The sequence below is a fragment of the Quercus robur genome, chromosome 5, assembly GCF_932294415.1.
Source record: "Quercus robur chromosome 5, dhQueRobu3.1, whole genome shotgun sequence".
Lineage (NCBI taxonomy): Eukaryota > Viridiplantae > Streptophyta > Magnoliopsida > Fagales > Fagaceae > Quercus > Quercus robur.
The window spans coordinates 8,547,556-8,572,849 of NC_065538.1; the positions used below are offsets into that span (position 1 = coordinate 8,547,556).

A 25,294-nucleotide genomic window follows, 5' to 3' on the forward strand; every position below is an offset into this window, starting at 1 on the left:
ATTAATCCCTTCTCTATCTTGTGATTTAAAACAAAAATTTAGTGAGGAAGAGATAGTGTTAAAATGTAGACACAAACTTGATTATGTATGTGCAATTTTGGAAATTGACCATATTATAGATGCATGCAGAATTACCTTAGAGAGTAAAGAAAGGATTTGAAGTGCTGCACTTGTACTTCTGCACAGTTTTAATATATATAGATGTATACCTCTGAAAGCGTTTGAATAGATATTAGGGTGATCATGACTGTGTTGTCAACATGTGCTTGACATACCATCATTGGGTTGAAGATTCTTCAAAATGGAAAGGATGTTCTAGATCAATTCAAACAGAATTTGTCCAACAGTTGTTTTATAATTATGTCAAACTTTTTAAGATATCCTCCTAGAGAAGATGCCCCTAGTGGCAACTGAGATCATTTAGATGCTTCATTGGGATTTTCATTCTAAGTCTTCTCCAAAGGTATTATTTGTTTGAAGGAATCAAATTGTTCCAAATTCATCTTTTGCTTATTTAGTGAATTTGTTTCATGCCTTTTATTGCAGATAGTTGAAGAAGCTGGTGGCACAGTTACTCGCATGGATGGTGGAAAGTTCTGTGTGTTTGATATATTTTTTTTAGTATCCAATGGTGCACTGCATGAAAAGGTTAGTTATTGTTGCTTCCCACCCCCCCCCCCTCCCCCACAATCATCTTGCTAATATCAACATCACTTTGTACATTATCTCAGTGCTGACATGGAATATATCTTAGTGATGCAATCCGTACATGACTTATAAAATGAGCTAAGAAGGGAAATCGAAGAGCTAGTTCAAGTTATTAAATCAGTAAGAGCAACCTAACTCAATCCTGAAGTGATTACCTAAGATACCACATCTCAATGCCTAATCATAACTTGTGTACAACCATAAGATTCATTCTTATACGAGAGAGACATTATATGAAATTGTTACACAAGATATCATATCTCATTTTAAATGTTATAGGGTAGATGAATAGGAGTGGTATACTAGCTATAGTACAGCTGGCACCATAAGGCAAGCTACTAGTTCTCTGGCTGTAATTATATAAAGATTAGGCATTGTTATCTACCATCTTATAAAATAATCGCAGAGTAATTCCTTGTTGTAAATTGTCATTCTCCTCTCGTAGGCTCGTAGCCTTTCATATATCTTTCCAAAATGCCTATGTATGTGATTCTTTGCGACGGGATTTCAAAATCGCTTTTATTGTTGAAAAACTTCGTGGTTTGGCATCAGACTATAATCAAGATTAGAAAGTTTAGATTAGCTTCTAATTAATTTCTTTCATTACTCGTACAACAATGATATTACATCATGGACTTGTTAACATGAGGTCGAAGCGTGACAATTATTAGAGAATAGTTCTTTATGCATGCATGGAAAGAGATCAAAATCATAATGGTATTGAATTATTCCAATAAATGGAAGACGTTCAACAAAAACAGCCAGACCCAATGAAGTGTGTGAAACGCCTAAAGTGTTTGAAATTCAAGCTAATGATCTTGCTCAACGTTTGATATTTCCAAATTTCTTATCCTAATGATCATACTAGTTAGTTATGCTTTGGCCCCTTCTAAATTTTAGTGCAATGCCCTTATCTAGTAGAGTATCATAATTCTCAATTTATTAAAGAAAGAGGCAATTCCCTTATCTAGTATCATAATTCTTGTCAAAATATGTTCAAAGAAATTTTTTTTTTTTTAAAGGTTCAAATAAAAAAAAAGTAAAAGAAGTTACACCTACGAATCATCTAAGAAAGTGATAGACCCATCATCCATGGAAGAAAAGAAAGTTAGACAGACTGACAAGCAGCAAGGCTTGAACTATAGCTGGACACCTTTGACCTATTGGGTATCAAATCCAATAGTTATTGGGCTTGCTAATTAGGGGTTGGGCTTAGGCATGAAACAAAAGTAGGTGAGGCTGAGCCTAGGCGGGGTGGGCAGGATTTGCTAAATTATTAAGCAAAATCATACTAGTTCAGCTTATAACCAAACTTGTCCTTGAAGATGAGCCTTCATCACTTGGGTGAGCTCACTAGCATTTACATATCGCAAAAATTTAGTAGTGTTGAACGAAGGATGGAACTAAGTCACTAACTGCCAAAAGCAAATAGGAAATCTATAAATTTACTTAAAACTTACTTTGAAATTTATAATTAATGGACATATCCATTTTTTTAAATCCCAATAAAAAATAATTTGGAAAAAAAGGTAAATACTAAATGGAAAATTCTAATTTTTGTGTTTTGTTTATAAGAAAACATACTTCAAAACCCAATTTTATGACTTACATTAATTTTGAGCTAATTACAAAATTAAGCCCAATTGTGAATGTCATTAGCCAATTAACATATGCATGGATACATAATTGTAAAAGTAAATCCCAACCAACAACACAAGTACCCAAACACCACAAACATTTGCTAAAATTTTGGCCTAGCAAAGACATGATTACAACCATCAATTAAGATCTAATCTGATGATTTTAAATCTGTCTTGCAGTGGTCACATGACTAATTAAAAAGTCATGATTTATTTGTGGCCAGATCTAAATTGACTTGTAACCTGGAAACTTAATAATGACAACAGAAAACCAAATCCATTGCTGTATCCTTGTTTCAAGAAATTGTCTCTTACTTGATTTGATTAACAACTAGGGTTAAATGCAACTAACACCCTAACAACTATTTTAGCACTCTCACTATTTAAGTGCTAAATTGTCAGAAAAGGCTCTTCATTTGTGTCAGTTCGATGTAGAGTATTTGGAGAGAGTTAAATGTGTATTTTGACGGCAGCGAACTCATGATAGTATAGGTGATGTTTTATTCTTGTGATCTTCACACATATGGGAGCAAACTGCTAGGACAATACCTCTTCAGGTTTATTTGATTTTATTGATAATATGAATTTCAGATGTTAAATCTGTAGGGTTTGCCCCCAAGTGTTCCTTTGTATAACTCCGATGTACTTGGGTTGCTCTGCTTTTATGCTCTTTTAAAAAAATTCATTTTACTCATTAAAAAAAAAAACCGTATTTTCATATTCTGAGGGGATTCAATGTGAAGAATCTAAGACTATTTTTCAATTGGGTTTCTGGTGTTGCATATCATAATTGACTTGCAACTTCTTGGGAAATAAAATAACTTTAAATGGAAGGGAAGAAAGTGCTAGAGTATTTCACTTGGGTCTGGCTAGTTTTCTTAAATTGCTTAGATTTTTTAATCTTCTGAAATGCAGCTTTTGGAGAGAATTGGACCTGCAACAGAGAAATTGAAGAGCAAAGGAATTGATTTCTCATTGTGGTACAAGCCTGAAAGTTTGCATGCAGATCTTTGAGATGGCCAGATTTCTGTTTGCTTATTACGGACTCTGCTAAAAAAAATTGCTGCAGCTCAGGTGCTTTCTCCTTTCTGTTGTACTCAGAATTGTTATTTTTATATTCTCCCAATTATGTGGTTTCATTTTTTTCCCTTAGTCAATATCTACTGGCTTACTAGCTCACAGATCATGATACATAAGACTTCTCTTGCTACAGATCAACGTATTCTCTCCCCTCTCCCCCCCCCCCCCCCAAAACCAAAACCCACGCACAGACAGACAGACGGACATGGGTTAAGGATTTGTTCTTTCTTAATCAAATATTTCTATCGTAAACAACAATTTAAGGAATGACTAGTCCCTTATGGTTTTAACATTTAATTTTTTTATATATCACTCTTACCCCGTTTTTCTATTATTAGTTCACAGTGTATACTGTACATGATACCTTCTTATTAATCTATTTAATCATTGACAAGTGATTTGAGTTACTAAATAACAAGGAGAAAAAACACCACATTAGGGATTCAAATGTTTGTGTCCTTGCGGCATAGCTGGGTTTCTTTCAGTGCTTTTAATGATATTTTCACTTATCAATTTTCCTAGATTTTATCAATAAAAGTATTAAAAGAGAAATAAAAGGGAGTTCAATTTCCCTGATCTTGATATAGAGCCATGGATTTGCAAGCAATCCACACAAACTTTTTGTTGAATTTTCAAGGACACAGAAGAAAGGATGAAAATGAGACTATGATGCTGTTGACTGTGAAGATTCCATGAAGATGCTGATGATGGAGGAAATGATTACGTTTTTGTCATGGCATTACCAGTTGAATTGCAAAAGTACTAAATTAGCAAAATTCCCAATATGTATTAGTTCAATCTATGCTGCTTTAGCATAAAAAGTAGTTTGGAAGATGATTTTTATGTATCTTTTTCTATTTATTTATTATTAATTTCTAAAAGCTAGTTAATGACTTGATGCTAACTAAGAAAATTACACTTTAAAAATATTTAGGTCATAAAATCTCTTATTGGCATCAATGTTAAACATTTGTTTTTTCTAAATAAACATGTAATATTCATAGAAAGAAAAGACTTAGAAACAAAATAAAGTCCAGGTTCAAAAAACGAAATTCACCACACAAAAAAAAAAGTGAAATCTTTAGTGGTGTGTTTTACCTGCCCATTCCAAATGGCTTCTGATCGATGGTTGGGCTGCAACGTCAACACTGACGTGTCAATGGGGCCAGGCTGCGCATGGTTAATCTGTCCAGCATTTGCAGCAGCCATACTGCACAAAAATGATAAGCAATTAGCACATACTAGACATTGAAAGTTCAAAAACGTGTACAAAAACACTTTTGAACGTTTAGACCCCCAAAAACCAATTTAAACAACACATGCAATATGTTAAACAACTAGTGTGCGGAAACTTAACATATGCTATAACATGGAATTGATTAAACAACTATCTAAGCCACATCAAAATAAACCACAGCAGATTAATGTAAAGGCAGAGATAGAGAGGAAGGAAGATGCAAACACAGCGATAACACCAGATATGTTATCGAAGAGGAAACCGAAGACCTCGGCGAAAAACCTCTCCGCCGCCCTCCAAGCGGTAATCAATCCACTAGAAAATACAGTTGGGATACAAGGACAGCAATAGACCCTCCAAGCCTAATCTACCCAATGCACCTAAGCCCTCCAAGCTTCTTGCTCCAACGAGGTTGCCCCGAACCTTTTTCTTTTCTAGCTTTCCGGATTCCGCTACTACACCGTAGCATCAACCAATGAATATTGGCTCCTTCCTAACTGCTTCCCAGAACTCCAAACGTCTGTCTCACAGAGATGATAATGGTGAGAACCAGGTTTGGTATAAAGGCCTCTCAAGGATTTGACAATGGAGAGGAAGAGAGTGAGGGATTTTGATGAGACTCTAAGGTAGAGATTGTGGGTAAAACAATCTGGTTTTTCTTTAGGGTTTCTCTCTCAAAATTCTCTCTGGAAGCTCTCTTTCAATCGTGGGTTAAAAGGGTATTTATACTTAAGAGGAGTGGAATGCAAAACGTCAGGTTTTTTCCAAAACAGGGGTGGCTCGCGGCTTGACCTCGCGGCTTGACTAAGTCGCGAGTTCCAGTCGCGAGTTAACCGTATGGCCAGTTGTCCAGTTTTGTCCTGTAGTGCTCCAGCTAGCATGACTGTTCATCTTCCAGCATGCTTGGCACGTGTGCAGATTCTGGCGGGTTGAAGCCGCGAGTCCAGTCGCGAGTCCCAGCCGCGACTCTCTGTTTTCTTGCACACTCTTGAGCAATCTTCACACTATCTCACTCACTACCCTTACAACAATCCCACCTAAATACAGGGTTACTAAATGCTGAATTACAAGCAAATTTGGCACGGAATAAAGCCAATTAGATGGTTGAATAAATTCAACCTTACAATCTCCCCCTTTGGCTATTCCGTGACAAAACCCTAAAACAGACTCTAGACTTAACATGTGAGTTGGGAACAGTTGATCAAAACTCACTCACACCTAATTCTAGAAGCTGTGAAGCACTTGAATCATATGAACATAAACTCCTGAAACACAACAATACACCATGATCATTGTAAGCAGAAAATTATTAATGCATATGAAACAGGCAAAAAGAGATCAAGCATAAGATGGAGTTAATGAACAAACCATGGCTTGATCAACCAAGTGAACACCACAAAGTAGTGATCACAGTGTTCATTCACACTTGGAATGAACACAAAGACATACAAGTTAACAAGCACAAGGCAAGACACTTGTATGCTCAACACTCAACCAATGCATAGCACACATGGCATATGCATCTAGGAACAATCCTACAAGGGCACAAGAGTGACAGTACATAAACCACAATGCTGAACATTTAGATTTAAAATACTGATTTCACATAGCATAAAGGCTGCACTTAAGCATGGTACATACCACAAGGCCTACAAACTATGCATAAAACATAAACCCTCAAAGCTTACAAAAGCATATGGGTACAAACACATTATATTGAATAAAAACTTAAACAATATAAACTAAAAGTGCTTAAAATTTCTCCCCTTCAAAGTGATGAGAAGCTGTGATGCACTTGGAACATATATATACTTGTACCCTGAAACACTTGCACAAAACACATTAGACCCTCAAGGTAAAGCAAGTAATAAATGACAAGTATAATATAACAAGTATAGAAATGACTACACTGATCACATAGCAAAGCAAATGATCATCTGAACATGCATTCAATGAAGCATAATAACATAGGGATATATGCATGTCCAAAGCACAAACATGATGCAATGAGAACACCAAAGCATAACACAAAGCACCATAAAGCCAACAAGACAACAAACAGAACAAGGTTTTCTAGTTAACACAATGTCTTCTCCCCCTTGGTATATGCATCTCCCCTATGGAATATCTCTCCCCCTACAAATGTGCATGAGAAATAGAATTTCTCCCCCTAAGGATGTGCACAGGAGTCATATAGAAAAGACAAAATACTCCGAAACATTCTCTAGAGTATACTCTCCCCCTTTTTGTCAGGAATAGACAAAGGGTCAAGAAGAAACGAGGGCAAGATATGAAGGTATGAACAATGCTAATGATGCATGAGGGGTGCAAGATGAATGAGAAAATGAAGCTCAAACCTAAGACAAAGCATAAGGTAAGCATGACATGCTAGGATGAAGAAATAAGGTAAAGACCAATGCATGTCAAGGGTAGTAAAGGTGTGTGCAAGAGGTGGCTAAGTGCAATGCATGACCAATGCATGAAAAATGCACATGTGGGGCAAAGTGTGTTAAAATACACAACCAATGAACCAAACATGTTCCTAATGAGGAAACATGAGAAACCCCAAAGTTTGGTACTCATCGGAGTCCAAACAAGCGAGAAAATGTCTAAGAGGCATTTTATCAAACACCTAGCATGCACACTATGGACAAAAATGTGAAACAATGCATGAACATCATGAAATCCACCCTTAAAACATGTTCTTTCTGCCACAAGGGGCCAACATCCAATGCATATCAACAAAAGAAACCAATCCCATGAAGAAAATTGACAGAAAATAAGTTTTCCCAACCCCAATGATAAAAATCCCAACCAAGAGTACAAAACTCTCCAAAACATAATCCAAGGATCAAAAATAATGAAAAGAATTTATAATTACCTTAGAGATGTTAATGGATTGAAAAACCATTCAAATTGGTTGGGTTTTGATGTAAAAATATTGAAAGAGGGGTTTTAGAGAGGATGGGAGAGGTTTAAAACAAGTTTCCCACGAAAAAGCTCTTTAAAAAGCTGATTCTGGGCGACTCGCGACTGGCGAGTCGCGAGCCAAGTCGCGAGTGAGCCGCGAAACCTCTCTGTCTGAGCTCGCGGCTTAGACTCGCGGCTTGCAAGCCGCCAAACCGACCAGCCAAAACTGGCAGCTTGCTGGCAGCTCACGCAAGTAGCCAAAATGAGTGGCCAAAAAATCTGACACTTGTTTTTCAAACCAGAACATGTTTAAACATTGAAAAACAAAGTAAGCACTAAACATAAACTCAAAGAGTGATAAAAATCACTTCCAAAAACATATAAAATGATCAAAAATCTTTTTGGATTGAACCATATATGATTGAGCACACACACATCACATTTAGACAAGTACAATCTAACAAATGAATAAGACATTCATTGAACATAAGGCAAGTGTGTTATGTGTGTGTGTATCAAATGTGGAATAGTCCTTAGTCTAGAATGAAGCTTCAATGATCAATTCAATCAAGTCATACACAACTAGTACTAAGTCAAGTGGTATATCTCAATTATAGAAGTGAACATATATGACCTCCCACAAGAAAATGATTACATAAGATTGAAGCTTTTCATCTGGCTTCTTACAATTCATATCATTTGATCATTTTGAATCAATACAACTCATTTTGAGCAATACATCTCATTTTTGAGATTGATGCCTGAAATTTTTGATATTTCAATTTGATGAACAAGCCTTTGACTTTTTGGGCATCATACATTTTCATATAAGTCGCTTTCCCTTTTTCCTAGTCGAATACTAGTATGTGCGACGGCTTTTGCAGCTCATTATCTCTTATCATTTTGAGATTTACATTTATTGAGCTCTTTAAGCAATAAAGATAAAAGAGTGGGAAGAGATATAAGCACAAGTCTACGCATGTATCAAAACCAACATGACTATTGACAAATCATTCATGACAAGCTTGAAGATCGATTTACAACAATCACACAAAGATGTCAAGATTTTTCCCACAAAGATATAAGTGCAAAAATAACAAGCTAAGCTCGAAAATGCACAAAGCCATTTGTACAAAGGTACAAGGCCAAACTCACATGTGATATGTGCTCAAACATATACGATCAAACTTTTTGAATTTTTCACTTTTTATGTGGTTTTGGATTTTTACTCACACAAAGTAGAAACATAAAAGTAAGATCAAAAACGAAACAATGCATACAAATAAATGCAAGATGCACAAAATGCATGAAGATATGACATTTAATGCATGAAGGGTCCTACAAAGATCGAAAGAATTAGATCAAGGACCAAAAGAGCAAAAGCTCAACCATAGGAACCCTTCCTCATCCAAACGGAACGATTGTTTGGAATGAGTGTCTCAAGAGAAGCGAGACGAGGGTTGGAAGAATGAGAACCGGAGATGCACATAGTCAAGGAGTTAAAAGCATTAAACATTTTCTTTAACAACATGCTATTTTCACTCAAATCCAGTTTACTCTTTTTAGCACAACTTCCAAAAAGCTCAAGTTTCTCTTTTCTTTTGATTCTCTTAAGAGCATGAAACTTAGAGCAATGAGGTCTTAGATGACCAAAGGCACCACAATGGTGACAAATAATGTGTTTAGGTCCACTAGGCTTTTTGGGAATGGATCTAGCAACATGGTTTTGTTCCCTCTTCAACTTATGACATTGAGGTCTTATATGACCAATCACACCACAATGGTGGCAAGTTGGAACAAACTTAGATCCATCCAAAGCCTTAGGTTGAGACCTAAACGAAGGCTTTGACTTAACGGCCTTTCTCTCCACCTTTTGATTTCTTTTATGTGGAGGAATGTACACCGATTTGTCCTTTAAGGTAGAACACACACTAGGCACAAAATCGGGTACCACAACATGATTGCAACAAACATTATCATCCTTTTTAACAATAGGTTCAGCAATCAAACACTTGGCATGCATCTTAAGAGATTCATTTTCACATTTAAGATCATCAACAAGTTTGTTAGACAAAACAAGTTTAGCATCCAAGTCCATATTCAAACATTCAAACTCTTTCAGCTTTTCAAGAGAAATTTCAGCAAGTTTTTTATATTTCTCAACCAATTTGTTGGATTCATTGAGCTTAGCAATCAAATCATCCTTTTCACAAAATAACTTGCTCAAATTCTTTTGAAACTTCTTAGCATTTTTCTTGAAGAGTTTGTCAACAACACCCATAGATTCAAATAACATGTCATCACACTTATGAGGATTAACACTCATTGAGGCATTTTCACAAACACGTGGCATGTTACATTCATCACCAACCAAATCATGTAAAGAGTCATACAAAGCACAATCCATGGCAAATAAACACAAGGGGTCAAGGATCACACTTAGGTATTTAAACCACAACAAGTGTACCCGCTCTGATACCAATTGAAAGTTCAAAAACGTGTACAAAAACACTTTTGAACGTTTAGACCCCCAAAAACCAATTTAAACAACACATGCAATATGTTAAACAACTAGTGTGCGGAAACTTAACATATGCTATAACATGGAATTGATTAAACAACTATCTAAGCCACATCAAAATAAACCACAGCAGATTAATGTAAAGGCAGAGATAGAGAGGAAGGAAGATGCAAACACAGCGATAACACCAGATATGTTATCGAAGAGGAAACCGAAGACCTCGGCGAAAAACCTCTCCGCCGCCCTCCAAGCGGTAATCAATCCACTAGAAAATACAGTTGGGATACAAGGACAGCAATAGACCCTCCAAGCCTAATCTACCCAATGCACCTAAGCCCTCCAAGCTTCTTGCTCCAACGAGGTTGCGCCGAACCTTTTTCTTTTCTAGCTTTCCGGATTCCGCTACTACACCGTAGCATCAACCAATGAATATTGGCTCCTTCCTAACTGCTTCCCAGAACTCCAAACGTCTGTCTCACAGAGATGATAATGGTGAGAACCAGGTTTGGTATAAAGGCCTCTCAAGGATTTGACAATGGAGAGGAAGAGAGTGAGGGATTTTGATGAGACTCTAAGGTAGAGATTGTGGGTAAAACAATCTGGTTTTTCTTTAGGGTTTCTCTCTCAAAATTCTCTCTGGAAGCTCTCTTTCAATCGTGGGTTAAAAGGGTATTTATACTTAAGAGGAGTGGAATGCGAAACGTCAGGTTTTTTCCAAAACAGGGGTGGCTCGCGGCTTGACCTCGCGGCTTGACTAAGTCGCGAGTTCCAGTCGCGAGTTAACCGTATGGCCAGTTGTCCAGTTTTGTCCTGTAGTGCTCCAGCTAGCATGACTGTTCATCTTCCAGCATGCTTGGCACGTGTGCAGATTCTGGCGGGTTGAAGCCGCGAGTCCAGTTGCGAGTCCCAGCCGCGACTCTCTGTTTTCTTGCACACTCTTGAGCAATCTTCACACTATCTCACTCACTACCCTTACAACAATCCCACCTAAATACAGGGTTACTAAATGCTGAATTACAAGCAAATTTGGCACGGAATAAAGCCAATTAGATGGTTGAATAAATTCAACCTTACAGACATTATTGAAAACAAAAACAAAAACAACCTAAAAAATATTGTCAATAATAATACATGGTCGTCCAAGGTATGCATTTGATGTTACATCTAAGTTTTTCTTTTATATAGGTTATTTGAACAAACCTCTAACAAAACCACAAAATACAAATAATTATTACTTTCAAGCTGCATCCATCTAATAGGTCAAAAATAGAGCACAAATGAACAATCTCTATCCCAAAGCTTTAATTAACCAACTTGTTGTTGTGTATGTATTGCATGGTTTGCAGAGTGCATATGAGAGAGAGAGAGAGAGAGAGAGAGAGAGAGAGAGAGAGAGAGAGAGAGAGAGAGAGAGAGAGAGAGAGAGAGAGAGAGAGAGAGAGAGAGTTCAATAATTTGAATAACTGATTATTGACAATTATATGGCATTAGATTTTTTATTTATTACAATATGCAAAATACGAGAAATAATTTTAAAAAAGAATTCAATATGCAAAATAATTTAGTTTAGTTATCTAAAAGAATTCAATATTCAAAATGCTAAAGCTTGTTATTCCCTAGAATCATCAACAGCACTACAACACTGGCTTGAAGCTGTAAGTTCATATGCTTATACCAGACATGCTTCTTTCTAAATCTGATGCAGTTTTGTTCTTTCTGCTTTTTTTAACGTTTCCATCAAAAAATGGAGAAAGTAATATTTTCCTCAAAACAATCTAATTTTGGTCAAGTGATGGTTTCAAAAACGACTGCTGTATTAGATATTAGGAATTTAGGGGACATGTATTCCTAGTCACTTCTCATAATAAGACTTAAAAAAGAGAGTCAAACTTGGCTAATGTATGCTTCCTATATAGGAATTGGTGACTTTTTTTTTGGATGAAATTTCAAATTGAGCTCAAGTTTTGGGCTTTTGAATAGTGGTCTAGCTAAGTACATATCTTCTATGGATTTATATTTTTGGATATTAATAGGTTCCATGTTGTTAGTCCCCAATTAATAGGTAAGGAAGTAGAATCGCTGGACTAATGGGCTTTGTTAATCTTTGTTTTTTTTCAGATTGATCCATGCCATCGTTATGGACACAATTTACACTTCTACTATGATGTCTGGTCTGATAGCAAGAGCACCCAACCTTTCTTCTACTGGTACTCATGAAAATTAACTTTTTCTTTCTTGGTATAATTGCTTTTGATTTAGCCTTATCCTTCTTTATCACTCATTTCTAACTTTATTTTTCTCCTCCTCTGAAACTGAAGGTTGGATGTTGGTGATGGTAAAGACCTAAATCTTGAAAGGTGCCTAAGGACTGTTCTACAACGTCAATGCATCGGGTATCTTGGACCAGTAAGTATTACTAATCATACCATCTGTTACTGCATTCCAATAATACACCCCCTCTCCATTTTAAATGTGTTCATTTCATGGTTTAGATTAAATATTACAAATTTAAGTGTATCCACTGCAACATCATTTAAAATTTTAAGTAGCATGGCTCTTTATACATTAGATCCAAAAAATAATATCTTAACTGTGAAATGGACCCCCTCCAATCTTGTTTCTTCATCAAATTTGTTGTGTTGAATTTACATGCACACACTCCCATAAGCATCTTTGCAACCTAGATAAGTGCCTAGATAGATAACTAAGTGGCTTCTTATGAATGTGGATAAGTGCATATATTTCACTGTTATAACTTTACATTCTCTGTCGTTTGGTATTACAGAAAGAGAGGGAAGAATATGAAGTAATTGTAGAGAGTGGAAAGCTTTTATACAGGCAAACAGGGATGCTTATTAACACAGTTGAGGGTTCTAAGTGGATTTTTGTGCTCAGCACATCAAGGCCTTTGTATGTGGGTCAGAAGAAGAAAGGTGTTTTTCAGCACTCAAGTTTTCTATAGGGAGGTGCTACATCAGCAACAGGGAGATTAGTTGCCCATGATGGGGTTCTTGAGGTGTTTTACAATTTTGTTTCGAACTGGTGATAGGGATCATTTTTGTTTTCTATATTTCTACAACCAGCCAGGCAAGCTCATGTATTGACATAGTAATTCCCAGAATATAAACATGTTGAGAAAAAGGACATGTATTTATATGTATATACACCAGGTGAACCAGAATTATGAGCCCTATATATTTAAAATCAATTAAACAACTTCAAACCAAAACAACAAACACCATACAAACACTACCAGTAAGCACTAAGCACCCCCATTGTTAACCCTTAGGCAATGTGATAGACAGTGCTACCATGGTAGCTTACACCTAAAACCTAAAATCAGTTAACATAAACCAATAAAACAACCTGGTGGTTTATTCCAGATCATGGAAAAAACCTGGTTTATTCAAGATCATAGCAACAAACAGAGAATTCTCTAGCATCTTGAGATGCTAAAATATTCGAAGGAAATGAGTGTAACTACTCAGGGCTCCCTAATCAGCATACATAAAACTCCTTAAGATCCTAAGAATTCTAAGATAAAAGAAACAAATTTCTATAACTGATGAGTAAATACCATAAAGAAAACAAAATGCAACCAGAAACGAATCTATTTTACCAGGCAATGTATCCATTCAGTTCAAATGATATTTTATGCATTTCAATACCTCAAAAGTCCCATCCAAAACTACTTGATTAGAATTATTTTATAAGGTTTATCAGAATCCATCTCAAACCATTCACATTTCTCATTTCAGCAATACTTCCAAGTACCCAAGGACTAAAAATATGGCATTTACATTACCCACACTGATCATTTCAAAGTTATTAAATTCAAAAGACGCTCATCAACAGGCATAGAATCTAAAACCACAAAATGAAAGCAAACTAAACTAAAAATGCGACACAATTGACCTACAAATACCACAATCTACCCAACCAGAGAGAATGTATCCATTCAGCTCAATCATTTCAAAATCGTCAAAACCCATTAAAAACTCCTTGATTAGAATTATTTTATCACAATTCTCAATTGAGCCTTTCAATGTCATTAAATTCTCAAATAATTCAGTCATTAGATTCTCAAATAATTCATCGACAGGCACAGAAACCAAGAACCAGAAATGAAACTAAATCCAATTCTTTGTTGCTGCTTTAGCAAACTAAACTAAAAGCTATGTTATCAAAACCAAATTATAGAATGTATCCATTTAGCTCAATTATGCATCTCAATATCATCGAAAGCCCCATTCAAAACTACTTGATAATAATCATTTTATAACACACTAAGATTTCATTTTGACCCTATCTATATTTCTTATTTCAGGAATACTTCCCAATATACCCACATTGATATTTCATCATGTTGCAGTTCAATTTCTAAGCCAAATGCATCTCTCTCTCTCTCTCACACACGCACACACACGAACACACCAGCATCTTATATATTGGTCTGTCAAAGAGAAATTTGGATTTTTAAGTGCTTTGCTTATTAATTTGTCTTATTTCATTTCTAAGTGTTTATCTGCACAGCAGTACATTCTACATTTCTTATGGTCTTTCTAAAACCTACCAAAGATGAATCTGAAGCATCTGTGTTATCTGCAATCAAATACCCAAATTCATCCCCTTCAAAGCTACACCACATGTCATGCCATTTTTTTGTCCTCCTTCATCACAATAATATACTCAAACAAAAAAAAAATAAAAAATACTGATGTTATCTAAAATGGGTCTTCGAAATTTGTCTTAATTCGAACATAAAATTCGAATCTAAAAAAGTAAGTGAGAAATGGCATACTTGAAAAATGGGAAGGAATTGAAGCAACAATCTAGGAATGAAGAAGAATGCTCCTTATACAAAAAAAAAAAAAAAAAAAAAACAAACAAACAAAACGAACTGATTACATTGCAAAATACATAAAGGGACTCACCTTTTTTTCTTCTATTTCTTTCAGATACCGCGTAGGTGAGCGAGAGAGTGAGAGGGTGACTGAGACTGGGTCGGTGAGGCTGAGAGGGTGAGTGGGTTGGGGCCGGCGTCGGCGACGGTGACATTGAGAGAGTGAGAGAAGGAGAGGGTGAGTGAGAGTGTCGCGTTTGACTGATGAGGGAGAGTGAGTGGATGGGTGACTGAAAGAGAGGGTGACTGGGTTGGGGCCGTCGTCGGCGATGGTGACGCTGAGAGAGTGAGAGAAGGAGAGGGTGAGTGAGAGTGTGCTGAGACAGAGAGGCGTATGAGGGAGAGTGAGTGGGTGGGTGACTGAAGAGAGTGTGCTGAGACAGAGAGGCGTATGAGGGAGAGTGAGTGGGTGGGTGACTGAAGAGAGAGCGTTAAATTCAAAAATATCCTATTAGAAATCGACCTTCATAGACTCAGTTTCCAGGTGACTTCCACGTGGGTCCACGTCAGTCCACGTCAATGGCACGTGACACCAACATGGAAATCGAGTCTCTGATAGTCGATTTTCAGATGGCTGCCACCTGGCAATAACGCCACATCAGATGTCACCGACCATCAAAACCGACTCTGTGAGAGTCGATTTACACACCCCAAAATCGACTGTCATAAAGTCGAGATGTTACTAACCCAATTACTTTCAAAACCGGACCTATTAACTAGATAGTTGGGAAATTATGCCTATTTTCCCATTTCGTTCCCAAACAGGCCCTTTATTTCATTTTTAAGTTTTTCTCTTTCCTTTGTTCGTCTTTTTGCCCTTTCTTCTTCGCAACAGAAAAACTCTGTCTCTCTCTCAAGCCAAGCCGTTTTAGACTCAACAAAGGACCAACAAACTCCACCACCTAAACTGTTTTAGAGCTGATTTTCCCACAAATCTCACGCCATACGCTGTCATTTAAAGCTGGGTGGTTTGATCACTATCAAGGAGGATGGACTGTGGTTGCTGGGTCACGATGAGTGGTGGCTAGCAGTTGCAAGATCCCAATCTGGTGGAGCTCGCCATCATGGGTATGGGTTTTTTTTTTTTTTTTTTAAATTGACTTGGGTTTGTTTGGCTTTGGGCAGTGAATCATATGATGTTGGATAGTTGGAATTGTTTGGGTTTAATGAGGATGAGTGGGTAGTGATAGTTGGTGCCGTGGTGGACAGCAGTAGCTGGGTCGGTCTCTGTTATGGATCTTGGTTTTTGTTTCGAAATATTTTTTATTTGGGTATGTTTGAGGTTTGATGTTGGATGGTTGTTTGGTTGGGTTGATCTGTGTTTTTGATTGTTTTATTGGTCCTTAATTTGTTGAGTTTGAAACCTTATGGCTAGCTTGAGCTTGACAGAGAGAAGAACTTTTTTGGTGTGAACAAAAGAGAGCAAAGAGACAGTGCAAAGGAAAGGGAAAACTTGAAAATGAAACAAAATGATTTAATAGAAGGTGTTGTAATTTAAATAGTAAGGGTTAGTTTGGATACAATTAAAAATTGAAAATATTGTAGTAAAATAATTTTAAATGTGTAAATAATATCGTGAAATCTTGCGCATGGTAATTTGCGTGCATGAACAATGCAAATTACTGTTCATACGCAAAAAAAAAAAAAGGAAAGCTGAAAGGCAGACGCAAAACGCATGTTTCAACTATCCAAACCGCACCTAAATCAATCATTTAAAAAAAACTTTAGATGGTGGTATTACCCTGAATCTGGGGATAAGTTGCTGTAATTTACCTTTTTTTTTTTTTTTTTTTTTTTTTTTTTTTTTTTTTTTTTTTTTAACATCAATATTCATTAAAGGATAATTTGCAGAGTGCAATAATTCTAGATCTCAATCCGTGTTAAAAATAAATAAATAAATAAATAAAATGTTTGATTGTTGTTTCATCGCCGTAAAACCAAACAATACAAATTATATATATATAGAGGAAAATGTTAATTAATGTCTTTCATAATTATTTTTAGAAAATTTTTATTAAAAGAATATAAAATAATAAATATTGTTAACCGTTTTTTTATATTTTTCAGAAAAATAGTGTTTAAATTTTTCTATTATAATTTGTTAATAATTGACTTAATAGTATCTGTTAACGTGAGATATGTATATATATATATATATATATATATAAAGTAAAAAGAAAGATACTATGCGAGAGGAGAGAGAAGGTGTATCTACTTACAGTGAAGTTGAAGCTTGTAGAGAACTCAGCCTAGGGGGCGTTTTACTTTTACGAGGTCGAACTAGAGAAGCCGGAAACAAAAGAGTGGCGAGTGATAGGACTTTCAAAATGTGAGGAAGATGCAAAATTTTTTCTTCTGAATAAAAAAGGGTGAGGAAGAGCAATTTACAGATAAGGCAATTGCGGCTCTTATAATTTTTTTTTTTTCGGCAAACCATGATATAATATTAAACTAAGAATTAACAATTCTATTACAAAATATGCTAGCTTTATCAAAAGCTAATAAATTTTCCACCATAGGCGGTGGGTTACAAAAAACCACAAAATGAGAGCCGATTTGTGCTCCAAGCTTGGCCAAAACGTCCGCACATTGATTAGCTTCACAGTAGACATGAAGCACGTGCTTGTTTGGGATTTGCTTCAAGAGGCTCTTGCAATCAGAGAGTAAAGGTTCCATCATGATATTTTCAGCTTCATTGTTCATAAGCAAAACAATGCTCAACGCATCTAGCTCAATGATAAGGTTGCTCACACCCATCTCCCTAGCTATATTTAATCCATTTCTTAACGCCCACAGTTCAACCATGAAGCTGTTAATGTACCCGATCCCTCTAACATATCCCTTCACCCAATCACCTTCATGTGTGACCCACACGTAAAGACTTTTATTTTCTCAGTCAACTTTTTTTTTTTTTTTTAAGAAGAAAAGTTTTAATATTTTAGTCAAGTCAACTACAGGTTTACCAAACAGAATTAATACGGAAGATAGGCCAAAATGGCCAAATACCACCATTTTCAAAAATTTGTAGTAAAAAAACATTGTTTCGGAACTATATAGGGAAATACCACCTTTTATGATACTCGAGTTTCTTAAACTCGATTTCCTAGAAGTTCTGTCACTGTGGCACTGCTAAGGTGGAAATTGGGTAATTAAAAAAAATTATGTAGTACTCGAGCATGGTAAACTCGAGTACCATGCAACACAATACTCGAGTATACCAAGCTCAAGTACCATTTTATAATAAAATGTTTTTTTTATTTATTTCTAAGGTACTTGAGCTCACCAAGCTCGAGTACCTTGTAATTTTTTTTTTTTTTTGGGATTATCAAAAAATAAATATAAACATAAAATGGTGTTTACTTTATTTATAGAGTACTCGAGCTCACCAAGCTCGAGTACCTAGTAATTTTTTTTTTTTTTTTTTGGGATTATTGACAAGGACAAAGTTTAGCCACAAAATTGGTTGTAGCTTAAGTCTACAAACTCACTCAATAAAATAAATACTACAACATATTTTAAAAATCTAACTGTTGAATTGCATGTTCTTTACGTCCTTAATACACATGTTAAATTTTGTGTTAATCAGATATCATTTACTATATGATCTATAAGCTTATATTTTGTGCATAATTTTAAATTACAAAAACTTGCAATTAAAAAAATTTATTGATGACATAGCTATTGATTTTCAATTTTCTTGAAATTTTGCAAGCATGAAGGATATAAGAAGAAGATGTAATCCAATTGTGGATTTATCAAAATTCACATCCAATAAAAAGATATTAAGTAAGTTTGTAGTCTAAGGCTACAACTAATTTTGTAGCTAAATTTTGTCCTATCGACAAATAAACATAAACATAAAAATAAGTAGCTTTTTTACGTTTTTGTTTATTTAAATAGAAGCATTGTAAAATATAGAGATTTTAATTTCAAAATATAAATTTAATTTCTACATTAAATAAAACTGTTCACTGTTTTCTTACAAAAATTGTTCACTGTTTTCTGCATAAACTATTTCTAGCATTTTGTATAAAATTATTTTCTGTTCAGCATTATTTAAAAAATTGGTCACTCTCTTTTTTGCGTAAATTATTTTCTATTCACTATTTAAAAAATCATTCACTGTTTTCTCATAAAACACCTAGTGAAATCGTTTCTTCTAAATCTAAATGCCAAATTTAAATGCTTTTTCATGTTTCAATTTCACAATAATCGAATCTATTTTTCTGCATTGAGAAAACCTGTTTCTACATTAATAAAATTTGCACTCCACCCATCATGTTTACTGTATATTTGAATCTTCTTACTGCATTCATAAAATCTGTTTTTTGCATTAAGTAGAACTGTACATTGTTTTCCCATAAAAATTGTTCACTGTTTTCTGCATGAACTATTTCTAGCATTCTGCATAAAATTATTTTATGTTCAGCATTATTTAAAAAATTGTTCACTCTCTTTATTGGATAAATTATTTTCTGTTCACTATTTAAAAAATTGTTCCATGTTTTCTCATAAAACACCTAGTGAAATCTTGTTTTCTAATTTTAAAAGCCAAATCTAGATGCTTTTTCATGTTTGAATTTCACAATAATCAAATCTATTTTTCTACATTAATAAAATCTGTTTCTACATTAATAAAATTTGCACTTTGTCCATCATGTTTACTACATATTCGAATCTGCTAACTGCATTCATAAAATCTGTTTTTTGCATTAAGTAGAACTGTACATTGTTTTCTCATAAAAATTATTCATTGTTTTTTGCATAAACTATTTCTAGCATTCTGCATAAAATTATTTTCTGTTCAGCACTATTTAAAAAATTGTTCAATCTATTTTTTGCTTAAATTATATTTTGTTCGCTATTTAAAAAATTATTCCTTGTTTTCTCATAAAACACCTAGTGAAATCTTGTTTTCTAATTTTAAAAGCCAAATCTGAATGATTTTTCATGTTTAAATTTAAAATGAATGAATTTGTTTTTCTGCATTGATAAAATCTATTTCTACATTAATAAAATTTGCTCTTTGTACATCATGTTTAATGAATATTCGAATCTGCTTACTGCATTCATAAAATCTGTTTTTTGCATTAAGTAAAACTGTTCACTTTTTTCTCATAAAAATTGTTCACTGTTTTCTGCATAAACTATTTCTAGCATTCTGCATAAAATTATTTTCTGTTCAGCATTATTTAAAAAATTGTTCACTCTCTTTTCTGCATAAATTATTTTCTGTTCACTATTTAAAAAATTATTCCCTGCTTTCTCATAAAACACCTAGTGAAATCTTGTTTTCTAATTTTAAAAGACAAATCTGAATGCTTTTTCATGTTTAAATTTCAAAATGATCGAATTTTTTTTTCTACATTGATAAAATCTATTTCTACATTAATAAAATTTGCTCTCTACCTATCATGTTCACTGTATATTCGAATCTGCTTATTGCATTCATAAAATCTGTTTTTTGCATTAAGTAAAACTGTTCACTGTTTTCTCATAAAAATTGTTTACTGTTTTCTACATAAACTATTTATAGCATTTTCCATAAAATTATTTTCTGTTCAGCATTATTTAAAAAATTGTTCACTTTCCTTTTTGCGAAAATTATTTTCTGTTCACTATTTAAAAAATCGTTCTTTGTTTTCTCATAAAACGCCTAGTGAAATCATTTTTTTCTAAATCTAAACGCCAAATCTAAATACTTTTTCATGTTTCAATTTCGCAATAATCGAATCTATTTTTCTGCATTGATAAAATATGTTTCTACATTAATAAAATTTACACTCTGCACATCATGTTTACTATATATTCGAATCTGCTTACTGCATTCATAAAATCTGTTTTTTGCAATAAGTAAAACTGTTCACTTTTTCTCATAAAAATCGTTCACTGTTTTCTGCATAAACAATTTATAGCATTCTGCATAAAATTATTTTTTGTTCAGCATTATTTAAAAAATTGTTCACTCTCTTTTCTGTATAAATTATTTTTTGTTCACTATTTAAAAAATTATTCCCTGTTTTCTCATAAAACACCTAGTGAAATCTTGTTTTCTAATTTTAAAAGCCAAATCTGAATGTTTTTTCATGTTTAAATTTCAAAAATGAACAAATTTGTTTTTCTGCACCCCACAAATTCGTTCATTGTGAAATTTAAAGATAGAAAAGCATTTAGATTTGACGTTCAAATTTTGAAAACACGATTTCACTAAGTGTTTTATGATAAAACAAGGAACAATTTTTTAAATAGTGAACAAAAAATAACTTACGCAGAAAAGAGAGTGAACAATTTTTTAAATAATGCTGAATAGAAAATAATTTTATGCAGAATGCTAGAAATAGTTTATGCAGAAAATAGTGAAGAATTTTTATGAGAAAACAGTGAACAGTTTTACTTAATACAAAAAACGGATTTTATGAATGCAGTAAGCAGATTCGAATATACAGTAAACATGATGGGCAGATTGTTTCATGTTTATTAATGTAGAAATAAATTTTATTAATGCAAAAAAACAAATATGTTCATTGTAAAATTTAAACATGAAAAAGCATTCAGATTTGGCGTTCAAATTTTGAAAACACGATTTCACAAAGTGTTTTATGAGAAAACAGGGAACAATTTTTTAAATAGTAAACAGAAAATAATTTAAGCAGAAAAGAGATTGAATAATTTTTTAAATAATGCTGAATAGAAAATAATTTTATGTAGAATGTTAGAAATAGTTTATGCAGAAAACAGTGAACAATTTTTATGAGAAAATAGTGAACAGTTTTACTTAATGCAAAAAACAAATTTTATGAATGCATTAAGCAGATTCGAATATACAGTAAACGTGATGTGCAAAGTGCAAATTTTATTAATGTAGAAATATATTTTATCAACGCAGAAAAATAGATTCGATTATTGTGAAATTTAAATATGAAAAAGCATTCAGATTTGGCATTTAGATTTAGAAAAAACAATTTCACTAGGTGTTTTATGAGAAAACAGAGAACGATTTTTTAAATAGTGAACAGAAAATAATTTACACCGAAAAGAGAGTGAACAATTTTTTAAATAATGCTGAACATAAAATATTTTTATGCAGAATGCTAGAAACAGTTTATGTAGAAAACAGTGAACAATTTTTATGAAAAAACAATGAACAGTTTTACTTAATACAAAAACAGATTTTATGAATGCAGTTAGCACATTTGAATCTACAGTAAATATGATGGGTAGAGTGTTTCATGTTTATTAACCTAGAAATAGATTTTATCAATACAGAAAAATAGATTCGATTATTTTGAAATTCAAACATGAAAAAGCATTCAAATTTGGCATTTAAATTTAGAAAAAACGATTTCACTAGGTGTTTTATGAGAAAATAGTGAACAATTTTTTAAATAGTGAACATAAAATAATTTATGCAGAAAAGAGAGTGAACAATTTTTTAAATAATGCTGAACAGAAAATAATTTTATGCAAAATGCTAGAAATAGATTATGCAGAAAATAGCGAATAATTTTTATGAGAAAATAGTGAATAGTTTTACTTAATGCAAAAAACAAATTTTATGAATGCAATAAGTAGATTCGAATATATAGAAAACATGATGGGCAGAGTGCAAATTTTATTAATGTAAATACAGATTTTATCAATTCAGAAAAATAGAATTATTGTGAAATTCAAACATGAAAAAGCATTCAAATTTGGCATTTAGATTAAAAAAAACCGATTTCACTAGGTGTTTTATGAGAAAACAGTGAACGATTTTTTAAATAGTGAACAAAAAATAATTTACACAGAAAAGAAAGTGAACAAGTTTTTAAATAATGTTGAACGGAAAATAATTTTATGTAGAATGCTAGAAATAGTTTATGCAGAAAACAGTGAACAATTTTTATGAGAAAAAAGTGAACAGTTCTACATAATGCAAAAAACAGATTTTATGAATGTAGTAAGCAGATTCGAATATACAGCAAACATGATGGGCAGAGTGCAAATTTTATTAATGTAGAAACAGATTTTATCAATGCAGAAAAATAGATTTGATTATTGTGAAATTCAAACATGAAAAAGCATTCAAATTTGGCGTTTAGATTTAGAAAAAACAATTTCACTAGGTGTTTTATGAGAAAATAGTGAACGATTTTTTAAATATTGAACAGAAAATAATTTATGAAGAAAAGAGAGTGAACAATTCTTTAAATAATGTTGTATAGAAAATAATTTTATGCAAAATGCTAGAAATAGTTTATGCAGAAAACACTGAACAATTTTTGTGAGAAAACAGTGAACAGTTTTACTTAATGTAGAAATTAAATTCATATTTTGAAATTAAAATCTCTATATTTTACAATGCTTCTATTTAAATAAATAAAAGCGTAAAAAAAGCTACTTATTTTTATGTTTATGTTTATTTGTCGATAATCCCAAAAAAAAAAATATAATAATAATTTACTAGGTACTCGAGCTTGGTGAGCTCGAGTACTCTATAAATAAAGTAAACACCATTTTATGTTTATGTTTATTTTTCGATAATCCCAAAAAAAAAAAAAATTACAAGGTCCTCGATCTTGGAGTGCTTGAGTACCTTAGGAAAAAAAAAAAAAAAAAAAACAGCATTTTATTATAAAATGGTACTCGAGTCTGGTATATTCGAGTATTGTGTTGCATGGGACTCGAGTTTACCATGCTCGAGTACCACATAATTTTTTTTTAATTGCCCAATTTCCACCTTAGTAGTGCCACGGTGGCAAAACTTCTTGGAACTCGAGTTTAAGAAACTCGAGTACCAAAAAAAGTAGTATTTCCCTATGTAGTTCCAAAACAGTGTTTTTTTACTACAAATTTCTGAAAATGGTGGTATTTGGTCATTTTGGCCACTGAAGATAAGAACTCACTATTTACTACTTTTTTTCTTTTTCTTTTTCTTTTTTTTTTTAATTTCTGGCGTCTCTTGCTTGACATCATGAAACACTTGCTAGAAGTCTATTTGAATATCGCTTATTTTGCTGAAATTAAAAATTTATTATTGAAAGTACCGTAAATAATGATAAAAGTTAGTTAAAATAGTATAATAGAGCCTATTAATATTACCAAAAATTACATTAAGACTTATGAATAGTAACAAAAATAAAGTAAATAATGAAATAATTTATAATTTTAATCAATGTCCAAACTGAGGGCATCTCTAGCAACTTCTCCAAATTTTTGTACTGTTTGGAGAATGAACAGTGACATTTAGCTTTTACCTATTCATTTTTTCGAATACACTTGATTCTCTGTCTCATTTTCTATCTCATTTAAATATTATTTCTTCAATCATTGTTTATTCTTTTTTTAATCATAATTTATTCTTTTTTTAACAACTATATATTTTTAATAAGAAGTGTTATATTGACAACATTTTACGCCATACTTTCACAACAAAATTTATGTGGAAAGTTGTTACTTGTTCTAATTTGAACCTACCATTGAAATTATTTTTTTACTCGCCAATATTAACTAATAATAATTTGTTACTTAAAATTTATTGTGAAAATATTGTGGTAGTATTTTTCAATTATGATTTTTTATTTTTTATATTATTTTTCTTCCTTTCATTTCATTTTCATCCATTCACGTTTCATTTCTTTTTTTCTTTTTTCTTTTTTACTTTTTCTTGCTTTTCTCCTCCACACAAGTGTCCAGCCCCCCTTCTTTTGTTTTCTTTTTCACCTCAAGAACATTCTAGCAACTCATTTGCTTCACATGAGAGAGAGAGAGAGAGAGAGAGAGAGGTCTGCTTGTCCGCCGCCCCACTGTTGGTGGAGATCGAGGTCACCGAAAGGACAAAGCCGGTGGAGATCGGCGTTCACCATGCGGCACTACCACGTCCGCCACCCAACTGCCGCTTGTCCACCTCCCCACCACTAGGCTGGGTCAGATTGGCGTTCTTTTTTTTTTTTTTTTTTTTTCATATTTGCTTGTTTTGATTTAACTTTATTTTAAGAATTGGATTTTGTTTTGTGTTTTGTGTTTGGATTATGTGAGAAACCGGGTTAGATCGGCTTGATCTTTTTTTTTTTTTTTCATATTTTCTTGTTTTGATTCAACTTTATTTTAAGAATTAGATTTTGTTTTGTGTTTTGTGTTTGGATTATGTGAGAAACGGAGAGAATGAGAGAAAAAAAGAAATCCGAAGGAGAGAGAAAGAATTGATATAATAGTAGCTAGGATAATTTTTTAAGCAAAAAAATTGATTTGAAGTTGCTACAGTATTCTCTAGATTTAGAGAAGTACTATAGCAACTTAAAAAAAAAAAAAAAAAA

The 25,294-nt window shown here is 33.3% G+C and overlaps 1 protein-coding gene across 3 annotated transcripts; it reads left to right on the plus strand.

Annotated features, from left to right (window-relative positions):
- Positions 1 to 66: 66 nt before the first annotated feature.
- On the plus strand, positions 67 to 4,156 carry LOC126725044 (phosphatase IMPL1, chloroplastic-like). 3 transcript variants are annotated; one of them, XM_050429528.1, is made up of 4 exons: positions 67 to 463; positions 547 to 648; positions 3,264 to 3,422; positions 4,016 to 4,156. In XM_050429528.1, the coding sequence occupies exons 1-3, from the start codon at positions 425 to 427 to the stop codon at positions 3,360 to 3,362; spliced, it is 240 nt and encodes a 79-aa protein (XP_050285485.1). In that variant the 5' UTR covers positions 67 to 424; the 3' UTR covers positions 3,363 to 3,422; positions 4,016 to 4,156. The 3 variants fall into 3 exon arrangements, with proteins under 3 accessions (XP_050285485.1, XP_050285487.1, XP_050285488.1); XM_050429530.1 differs by having other exon boundaries at positions 3,951 to 4,150; XM_050429531.1 differs by having other exon boundaries at positions 3,987 to 4,150.
- Positions 4,157 to 25,294: the final 21,138 nt, after the last annotated feature.